The sequence below is a fragment of the Accipiter gentilis genome, chromosome 29 (genome assembly GCF_929443795.1).
Source record: "Accipiter gentilis chromosome 29, bAccGen1.1, whole genome shotgun sequence".
Classification (NCBI taxonomy): Eukaryota; Metazoa; Chordata; class Aves; order Accipitriformes; family Accipitridae; genus Astur; species Astur gentilis.
Genome location: NC_064908.1, coordinates 21,594,534 through 21,605,050, shown reverse-complemented (window position 1 = coordinate 21,605,050; position 10,517 = coordinate 21,594,534). Strand labels below are relative to the sequence as shown.

At 47.9% G+C, this 10,517-nt stretch overlaps 1 protein-coding gene and 1 long non-coding RNA gene across 8 annotated transcripts in view; one reads left to right on the top strand and one right to left on the bottom strand.

The window, feature by feature from the left end:
* LOC126051911 (uncharacterized) lies at window positions 1-10,383 on the bottom strand. Of its 2 annotated transcripts, XR_007509888.1 has the most exons (4): window positions 10,294-10,383; window positions 8,493-9,185; window positions 2,724-2,822; window positions 1-1,251 (listed from the first exon to the last, which is right to left on the bottom strand). It is a non-coding gene; the product is annotated as an uncharacterized LOC126051911 (long non-coding RNA). The 2 variants fall into 2 exon arrangements; XR_007509887.1 differs by having other exon boundaries at window positions 1-2,822.
* GARNL3 (GTPase activating Rap/RanGAP domain like 3) overlaps window positions 9,790-10,517 on the top strand; it is a 60,795-nt gene continuing 60,067 nt past the window's right edge. For 3 of the 6 annotated variants that reach the window (XR_007509885.1, XM_049831762.1, XM_049831761.1), the window contains exon 1: window positions 9,791-10,224. Coding sequence is in view for 5 of the 6 variants with exons in the window: in XM_049831762.1 (XP_049687719.1) it covers window positions 9,947-10,224 (278 nt within the window). In the remaining variant the exon portion in view is untranslated. Of the gene's footprint in view, window positions 10,286-10,517 lie in introns of all 6 variants that reach the window. The other 3 variants (XM_049831769.1, XM_049831764.1, XM_049831763.1) reach the window with 2 other exon arrangements.

Below are 10,517 nucleotides of genomic sequence, written 5' to 3'. Positions count from 1 at the left end.
TTGAAACAAAAACAGTTTAATCATTAAAAAGGAACAACAACTTGTAAGGAAAAGAAGAAGAAAAAATGACAGAAAATGGGGTGCAGGCAGCATGCCAGGTGTCTGAAGCTTGACGGATGATGGGGGGGGGGGGTGTGGAATGTGGACGAAGGAAAGGAAGTGGGGGGGGCAGGAGATAGGAGAGCAGGGGATGCAGGGGGAAACAACTCGAGTGGGTTAGAAACTCACATGGGTGAAGAGGGCGGGCTGGAGCAGCGGGGGGTATATGGGGGAGAAACACACGCCGGGGAGAGGGTAGGTGAGGGTACAAAGGTGCATGGGGGGACGCGGGTGGGGATGACCTACCCCAGGAAGTCCACCCAGGATGATCCACAGCAGGTAACTCACCTGGGATAACCCACAACAGAGCATCCACACCAGATCATCCACGCTGGGAGGACCCCCAGCAACGCCCCTCAAACTGCCTGTGCTTCACACCCAGTCTTCCCCAAACTGGGGAGTTTTTTGCTCTTTCAAAATACTCAGTTTGAGGTGTGGTTCAGTGCTTTTCCACAACATAAAAAGGGGTGATCTTTTGGTTGTGGTTTGTGCATGAAAATGGGGTGGGTTTTTTGCTTTCCAGCTGCGCAAATCCAGGCGGATTTGGCTTTCCCAGGAGTCCCAAATTTGTTTGGTTTTTTTTTTTTCCATTGCAGATCCAGAATCAGGGGGTTTGGGGTTGTCCTGGTTTCAGCTGGAATAAAGTTAATTTTCTTCTGAGTAGCTGGTACAGGGCCATTTTGGATTTAGGGTGAGAATAATGTTGACAACACAGCAATGCTGTAGTTGTTGCTAAGCAGTGTTTATACTAGGTGAAGGACCTTCCAGCTTCTCATACCGCCCTGCCAGCAGAGGCTGGGGGTGCACAAGAAGAGTCGCTGAGCTAAAGCAGGATTCCAGGTAAAAAAGGTCAGCTCGAAATACACCACTTCCTTTAAAAGTTAAGAGTGATTTGAACACTTAAAATCAGCATTAAGGCTAATCGATACCATTTTGAACACCTTCTTAGCATACAAGTAAACACACTTGCCGGTGCTGGAAAATGTCTCCTCCCTTCCTTACAGCACTGCTGCAGGGACATAACCCTGGGGAGGCTGCGGGACGAGGTCGTACACAATCAGAATCTACGCTCACAGATCCACAACAACAGCTACAGCCCTTGCGCTGCTGCTGCTGCTGCTGCTTTGCATCTTGCTTGTTTGGTGAACAAAGCTGAAAGTGAAGTGGAAAACTTCAAAGAGCAAAATGAAAAATAAAGAATAAATCTCAATAATTCACTTTACACTAAAAAGGTGTGCCCATGTTTATATACATCCAATAAAAATACTTATACTGTAAAAGTATTTGATTTTTCTTTTCCATTACCTTAACTTGCACAGCTCTGAATTCATACCATTAAATGATCTCTCTCCAAAGTACACAGTTATAATGGGACTAGGGGGTTTTGTCCGTGTTACATAACGCGGAGGGACACCTGGCCAGCTGAGCTGCCCAAGAGAGGCGCTACCGAACTGCTAGGGAAACACACCATTGAAAGCCAGACAGAAAGAAAGTACTTCAGAGCACTCTGTCAAAACATCAGGAAAAAAAACCCATAACATTCAGTTGCCTCTCTTTTTAAACGTTTAGAAAAATACGTAACTGCTTACATACACCTAACACATTATATACTACAGCTATTTGGCAGCTACAGTTTAAACAATGCAAGTCAATTTGTAAAATCCCCAGTGCTGCAATACCTCAGACTACCAAAAAGGACTGGCGGATTTCCTAATGCTTTTGGCAGTACTGAAGCATGCAGAGCAACATGTTTTCATGTTATCTCGACTGTTACAACTGAGAAACCAAAGACCAGTGATGCCATCAACTTTAGGAAGATGGGCTGTGCTTGGGTCTTTGGAAGGAAATTGACTTTTTCTTTTCTTTTCTTTTTTTAAAAAGAGTGAAAAGTCTCATTACTGATGACTTCTACTGTCAAGTCTATCACCACTGAAGATCCACTCTGATGGGAAGTTCATAAAACAAAATTTCTTTGAGTGAGAAAGACTTCCATTTTGGAAAATCTCTTTCCAACTGAAGTCAAAATTACACACTGCAGGTTAAAGGAAAAAATGCATTACTGAAGCAGTAACTCATCAAAAACACCTCAGGACTCACTGTCACTAGTTACAAGGCTGCTAATGCTTCCTGGGAAAGCCTGGGAAACACACAGATGCGACGCCCATTTGTCCTGTTTTGCCCACGTCTCTTCTTTGACCTTGATTGCTTTTAGTACAGATGCTAATTATCTCCGTAATGTTTTTGAGTACTACTATAAGATATTTTAAAAAACTCATTGACTGTAAAAGCATAAAGCTTTTATCATGAAAACAAAGTCTGTTTCTTCTGAACAGCTGAACTCTTATGAACAGTTTCTTCCCTCTTTTAGTACAAAATTATTTTCAAAGTATTATTTACTAGCAAGCACACAGATACAGAAGATTATGCTTTCAGGAAGAGAAAATAAACTGAGGGAAGTAAACTTTGTATAGGTGTAACATGCTCTAGAACAGAACTTATTTTTAGTATTTCTGTTAAAATATTTCATGTAAAAAAAAAGTAGAAGGAGAGTTGGCACACTCTCAATGTTAAAGTCCATACTGCAAGTACCTTTGCAAAAATGCAGACACACATCGTAGGCGTACCTTGTACTTGCAGGCCATTATGGAATCTTTCCATCTGTCTCGTACCATCACGGCAGAAGAAAGGGCAACCACGGCGAAACAGTGCCAGCTGACATCCAGCTGAGAGAAGAAAAAAAACATTAGCACAAAGCTAGGTAGGAATCCAAAGCTGCCCTTTTTTTGTGAAGGTTTGTGAAGACAGTATGACTGAGCGGAGGAAAAAGTATTTTTGCGTCATCTTCGGTACAGTTTTTGACGCAGGCCACTAGAGCTTTTGCATTTTTCAGGCAACCGTACCCTTTTTTTTTTTTTTTTTTCCTTTCTTTTTTGACTCACTGGCAACTTTACTTTCACTAGAACTCACGTTCCTAGATACACACAGGTGACACACCCAGAGACCTACATACATTTTCTCAAGCTTTAGTATAGCCAAGGCTCCATCACCCTATAAGTCCCAAGTTGAGTATTTTTGCTAAAGAGCAGAGCAATACATCTGTCCTTGTGAACTGCCTCGTTGCAAAAAAGGAATCATTTTTTCCAGTCCGTTGCTCCAAACGGGCAAGATCTTTTAAAAACGCAGTTGTGCCACCAAACCTGCTCAGGGTCCCTCCTAGCTTTTGACCGCCCTGAGATTTAACAGGCACACGCTCCATTCCATCTTCCAACAGCAAAAATACGTTAACGCTCTTGGACCCAGAGCACAACCCTACGGATGTCCACGCACACAGCCCGCCGTTTTGATGAGGAGCCACCGAGCATCCCTGCGAGCACAGCTGCACGCGCCAGATCGGTTTCACCTGCACCGCGAGTTACCGGTTTCGGTGAACGTAGTTTCTGACGCTTTAAACCAAAAACTGTATCTCGACGCTTTGCCCCAGCAGAAACGACCCATCACTAGAACGCTACAAAAACGCTGTAACACCAATTGCAAACCCAGAGCAGCAACAGCTCCAGAAATATTTAGACCAGAAACAAGGGAGAAAAATAAAACAACTTCATCTCACACACAGGGGAGCGGCAAGCAGAGAAAAGGGTCGGCATTCTGAGCCCTTACAGAAAACGGGCATTCTCCTTCCATTCCTCAGCCCGTCCATTAAGGTCTAAATACTGCAACACTACTAAGGCAACGTCGAGAGTAGGGAACAGCAGCCCTGCCACTGGACTTGCCATTGACCCATGCTATTTACATAGCAGGACACGGACGCAGAGGGACATGTTTTGCCACACACAACCCTGAACTTCCTGAAAATTTACGTTTACCAAAAAAACCCATTTGGAACATATTGCCAAACAACATTCGGCAATAAAGCTTTGATGCGTTTGACACACGCAAGTTTTTGGTCACTTGCTATTTGCTTCCTGTTGCTGCTGCTGTTCTTCCTTCAGAAATTCTACTTGTAGCCAAGTTATTCACTCCTGGTTCAAGCATTTGCCTTCCTGGTATTACCAGCACATTCACAGAGGCAAGTAACTTAATTGCTCTTCTACAATTATCCAAATGACAATTACAGCCATGAAAGAGAAGGAGAGGTCAGGCAGCAGAAGAGCTCTGCAGGCTGGCACCAGTCAATATTGCACTCTAAAAACAAACAACAACAAAACAAAACCGTGACCCTGTATCCTTTTTTTTTCTTCTTCTTCTTCTTTCAGAGCTCATCCCTGCCTCAGCATTTTGTCTTGTCAGAGCATGAAGAGCAGGTGATCCGTACCCTGATGACCTTTGCGTGTGATGAGTGCCTGTTCAGAAATAGTCCAGATCTGCAAGACTGGTGTCATTTTTATGGTTTTAATCATCATAACTCAAATTTTATTTACTCACACATTTGTGAGGAAACTAATTAACTTCTTGGCTAGTTTCAGGTCAGCTGCCCCAGCCATGCCCCCACTACCTCCCAGGTTCCTGTAAAAAAATTAACTCTATCCCAGCTGAACCCAGGACAACTATGCAAGAAACTAGCTCATTAAATTCAGTGACAATGTTATCAAAGTTGATAATTCAGAAGGCTCTGGGGCAATCTCCTGGCATGCTGCACAGAACAAAGTGGCTGACTGGAATTCTAGCACCAGAAGACTTCATCTCCTGGCATGCTGCGTAGAACAACATGGACAACTGGAAGCTCTGCCCAGTACAGAACAATATGGCAGGCTGGAATCCTGGTGCCAGAAGACTAGAACTCTTGCTGTGCTGCAGTGCATGCTGCTGTGTGAGGTCTAACCCCACATAGAGGTCATTTCTCCTGGTGTCCAGACCTGGAAGCCCCTACAGAACACAGAACGTTGCTCTGTGATGCCCGACGCTGGCCCATGGCCCAACAGTGCCTGAGCTTCATCACCACCACATACACACCTACTGCTCTCTGGCACCGTGCTGTGCTTTCAGAACAGCCCTGAACTGCTCCAATCCCCTCCTTCCCTGACCCTCTGCTTTGACACAGCCCTGACCTGACCCCATGTCTAACTCAGCCAGGACCACTCTAACTCCTCAGTAAGTTCCCTGCTGGCTGCCTCTGGTACAGCTCCAGCACCCCAGTAGCTTCGCACAGCTTCGGTGTGGCCTCACTACGATTGCAGACCCTCATTGCCACCGTGCACCCTCCCTGCCACCTGCAGCCCCAGTACTGCTGCCTCCTGCCCTGCCCCAGGCCATTTCTCCCTTTGCCCCTTGCCTGCTGGGCCCCCCACTGTTTCTATCACAGGACCCGCAGCCCAAGCATGAAAAAACCACCCGTGCTTCACCTACTCTGCAGCTGCAGCCATAGTTCTGGTGTCAACTGGTGATATTCAATGACTCCCTGACATGCAACTGCCCTCCACGGGCAACACAGCACACACTTGTCTGCCCCCAGTTGCAGCCTGGCCCACAAGCACCTTGATTCACAGCTGCAGCCCGTCAGGAACATGGGGGCCATCACCACTATCTCCATTGGAAAACTGGGCATGACAGGGCAGCAGAGGTGGGTGCCAGCTGCCAAGAACAGCTTGCTGAAAGCTAAAGAGAGCACCCTGGAGCATGCAAATGGGAGGAAGTAGTAAGTGGACAAGAGAACAAATGGTAAGCAGTGCAACAAAAGGGGGGGGGGGGGGGGGGGAATAAATGCCATGCAGTGGTGGGGCAAATAGATGACTCTGGGAGTGAGTAAATGGAGGGCCTTGGTATGCACCAAAGTGCTCCTAATGCATGTAGTGGGCCTCAGCAGGGCCAATGGGAGGTCAGCTATCATCACGGAAACTCCATCTGCCACCCCTGCCAGCACACACACCAGGAACATCTCAGGATACTAACAGCAAATCCAGGGGCAGCCTCAGGCCCTCACACAGCACTGAGGAGCCCCATGTGCATCCAGGATGATGCAAGCCGTTTCTAACAGCTGAGCATCGATGGCACTGAGAAAAATCCCCTGCAGCCCTGTGAACAGCACTGGGGTTGTCCTGGAACGTTGAGGAACCTTAAAGAGGTCCAAGAGCCCTTGGGAGCAGTCCCTAGCCTCTCAGACACGATGTATAACCTCCTCCCTGGAGCACTGTGTTGAGGCACTTTTTACTGAACAGAAAGGGACATGGTATAGTGGTCACAGTCATGACCCATGAGGGTTACCTGACCCGCAGGCATGTAAAGATCATGACTGTGGAGTTCTCAGAATTCCACAATATACAAGGACATGAAGGTCTGGGTTTCTGAGAATTTCTTTATTACAAATTACTACAAAATTACTATTATTAAAACCAAATATATATACATATATGTAAGTAGTATATATAGTGTGTATATATACACACATTACAGGTCACTACAAAATTACCACTAGGAAAGCAAGTATATGTATTACAAGAGTAAAGCAAATATATATATATTACAAGGTATTACAGAATTCCAACTAGTGAAGCAAGCATATATTTATAAACCTTTACCTGTGTGCACGCCTATAAATACATTATGTGAGGTTTTACCAGTACGACACTCGCCAAACAGCTTCCAGGAGTGAGGCTAATCGATGACGGAAAAGCCTCACTTCAAAGACAATCTGCATCACGGAGTCTGGAGCCAGCCACGTGTCCCTGGCAAGGGTCCAGTTTGTCCAGAAGATCTCATGCAAGGAAGCTCTGGCAGCGAAACTCATTTTGGGTAGGTAGTGAGTTACTTTTTATACCTTTTTGGTGTGGATACATAAGTGGGTGTAGGACATTGGTTCCTAGTGTAATTGTTGCCAAATCCTGTTTTCCTGGAAGAGCAGCTCGTTATCACAGTTTCTTTGTCCAACACCCATCAAAGTATTTTTGTCCTGCTGACTACACCCCATCAAGAGGGTTTTGGCTCAGCTTATCAGGGACATCTCAGGGAGATATCTTTCTTTGTCAGTATGTCTACCGGGTCCCTTCTGTAGCAGCTCTGTCATATGGACAAGAGTTGAAAGAATAAAGCAATCATTCATTAATGAATGCACATAAATGACACCCGGGAGTGAGTGTATCACACAGCTCAGTGCCAGCACGCTCCCCCTTCCCCTGTGACACCTGAGAAGCCATTGCTGGACCACTGTTCATCAGTCCAGTAGGGAAGGATCGCATCCTGCTCCTGCCCTTGACAAGGCAAGAAACTTAAGTAACTGTCAAACCCACCCCCTTTTTCCTTCAGGGATAGGATTCAGCTCTGGTATTTGAGAGGAAAAGCCCTGATTTCACCTGTCTGTACTCTGCCCTACCTCTAGAATAAAACCCCACAAGACATTTTCACAGCTCTCAGCTCGCTCATTACCTTAGCAGTCCAATTTTGTGTGAGGTGACTGCAGCATATCAAATCCAGACTGTAGGGTTTAGGCATTAATCCGTGTGGGGCCCGGACGATGGAACACCAATGATTAAAGTTGCCAGTTTATTGAGCTTAGCTAATCATTTTTATACAATTCTCTAAGTTGTTGAGAGACTTTGATTGGCTACTACATGCAAGCACTTAGTGTCCACACGCACAAGCATAAGCGGTGATTGGTTACATTGGTACTGTCCACGCGCACAAACAGAAGACATAATTGGTTGTGTTAATTAAAGCATACAAGACTTGTCTTAGTCCAATAGGTCAAGATAAGCCCCTGAATTGAGGTTGTTTGTGCCAAGTTCCCTTTACCATGGAATGTGCACCTGTGTTTTCCTAATTGGGATCTTTCTTCTTCTATCTTCTTATTTATTCTGTTCAAGGCCTTCTAAAGGCGCCTGGAACAGTCTTGTGACCATGAGCTATTTTCAGGCCCAATAACTAAGTTCCATATAACTGAACCCTACACCAGACCCTGGATGAGAGCACAGAGCTGAACCCTGGTTGGCACAGGAGAAGATTACAAACCTCACAGAAGAGTTCACAGCCTAGTGTTTAGGGCTTACAGTTTATTATTTTAGGATTTAGACAGTTCCACCTTTGTAAGTCATCAATCCTGAATCTAAGTTATAAACTTCAAATCTTGGAACCAAAATGGTTGTTGCGGATTTGAAGTTTATGGATAATGATAGATTTTAAATCCTCATGCCTGATCAGTAAATGAGTAAACTCTAAACCCTGACAAATACTGACGCTCACAAAGTAAACTACAACCCCTGAGTAAGCAACCCTCAGCTACAAACTCTAAAAAATAAATCATAAGTGAAAGACTTTGAATCCTCAGTTTTAAGTAAGAAACGACAAAGCACTTATGAGCAGGAAAACAGCAAAGAGAACCTGAGGAATTTTTGCCCACAGCTTTAAAAGTTTCCCTGCAGGAGAACCAGCAGACCCACATGAGAATGTACTTCCACTGAACCTACCTGCAACGCTGTAAGCACTAATTCATCCACATTAGGGACAGTTAACATAATTTTTTGGGGTACTCTCAGCTCCACAGGCAAACATCCAGAGCCAGTGACGTTTATTACAAGCAACTAGCCTTCTCTTAAGGAAAGCAGAACCTGCTAAGAGAGAAGCATTTGTGACAACTAGTAATATGCCTCCTGCAGTGACTAACAGCACTTCTAAAACAGTTGCCTCTGGCCAGTAAATCCCACCCTAAAGACTAACCAGAAATGCCTCACAGAACAAAGGTAAAATACTGCAGCTGGGGAAATATTTATGATGTAAAATAGTAATTTTTTTTAGCCTGCTACCCACATTCTGAACATTTGTAGTTCAAGCTACTTAACCACTTGACACATCACTCAAATTGCCACTGCTCAGCAAACCTGGGTGCTGCTCAGTACCCACACTCAGCTTCACTCTCAAACCCTGCCCCTTCCAGCTCCTTCCACCCAGCAGCACGCAGACTGTCACACCGCCTTCCCCATCCCCAACTAGGACACAACCACCTTCCACCCGTCCAGCCTCCCTCACGTGTAACATAGCCGCAGGACTTAGCTGTGCCAAGGGTGCAGGTCTGAGCTTGTCCTCTGTGGCTGGCCGCAGATCTCTCTCTACAGAGCTCCCAACTGTGACAGTCCTTCAACTGCCAGGCTATATGTCAGCACCTGCAAAAGGCAAGAACAGTTACCGAGCGGCCAGGCAACTGCACAGCCCTCCCAGAACCATCCCCTACTCTGAGGCTTGTCATTGTTCTCACAATTAAGATTTACTCTACACTGTTTTGGTCACCTCCTCCAGCTCCATTTCATTACCGGGATGTCACATAGCCCTCAAGGACCATCAGGGTCGCTTAGGTACCCACCTAACTCCAGCCTCCAGTAGATGGTGGTACTCAGAGAAACTGCAGCACAGACCGAGACTGCAATGCTCGAAATATTTCTCTGACTTGGCATGAAAATGCACACACCCAACACAGAAAGGAGGAGGCAGCAGTCATCTCTCACCTGCCCACCCTCTCCTGCCACAACCAGGAGAAGGAGAGCCAGGGGACCATCTGTCACTGTGCCAGATGCACAGTGCACTGTCACTAGAAGAGTGCCTCTCATCCATACGAGAGCTAGGAAGACTGCCCACCCAGTGCCACTTCCCCAGCCCTCTGTCACCCCTACTCCGTTCATGCTTCTGCAGTAAGCGGAGCCCCTGGTCCCTCCCCCATAGCGAACGCTGGCACATACTGCCACAGCATCCGGTATTTGCGGTCAGACCTTCAGACCGCCCAGAAAGCAGTGTCCAGCCAAGACAGGATAAAACCCACGGCCTCCAAAATCTCCAGACCGAGGGGACTGAGCTAATGGGAAACTGACCCCGGCCAGGACAATGACAGAGCCGGACCTTCGCTTCGCTCCCTCGGGCTGCCTCACAGACAATGCCGCGCCCTCCCCGCCGCCGGCGCCGCGGACCCGCGGGCTCTAGGACCCGGCGAACGGCGCCGGCCGGGGCTCCGCGGCCTGCGCCCTGGTCCGCTGCCGGCGGTCCCCGGGCTGCCGACGTGCCGCGCTGCAGCGGAGGGGGCGAGGGGGCGGGAGAGTCGCAGCCCACCCCCAGCCGCCGCGCGCTCGCCTGGTCCGCGTCAGCAGGACAGCGCCGAAGCCGACGGGAGCGTGGGGGCGCCGCGGCGGGAGAGCGTCCCGATGCCCTTCTCAGGTGCGCCGGGCAGCCTCACGGCCAGCTGCTGCTGGTGCCCGGCGCCTCTGAGCGTCCTCTGGTAACTACCTGGCTCGGGAGCGTCCGAGAGCAGCGGGCGCTCGGCCGGCGGGGTGGCGCTCGGAACCACCGCTGCTCCGGGAGCGCGGGCGGGCCGTGGGCGTGGCAGTGCCGGGCTGCCCCTCAGCTGGGCTTCCTGAGGGGCAGCGAGGCCGGCTGGTGCGGAAGCTGCCAGCCTGGGAGGGGCAGACGAGGCGCATGTTCTCCTCGTCCTTTGGCAGCGGCCTGCCCGA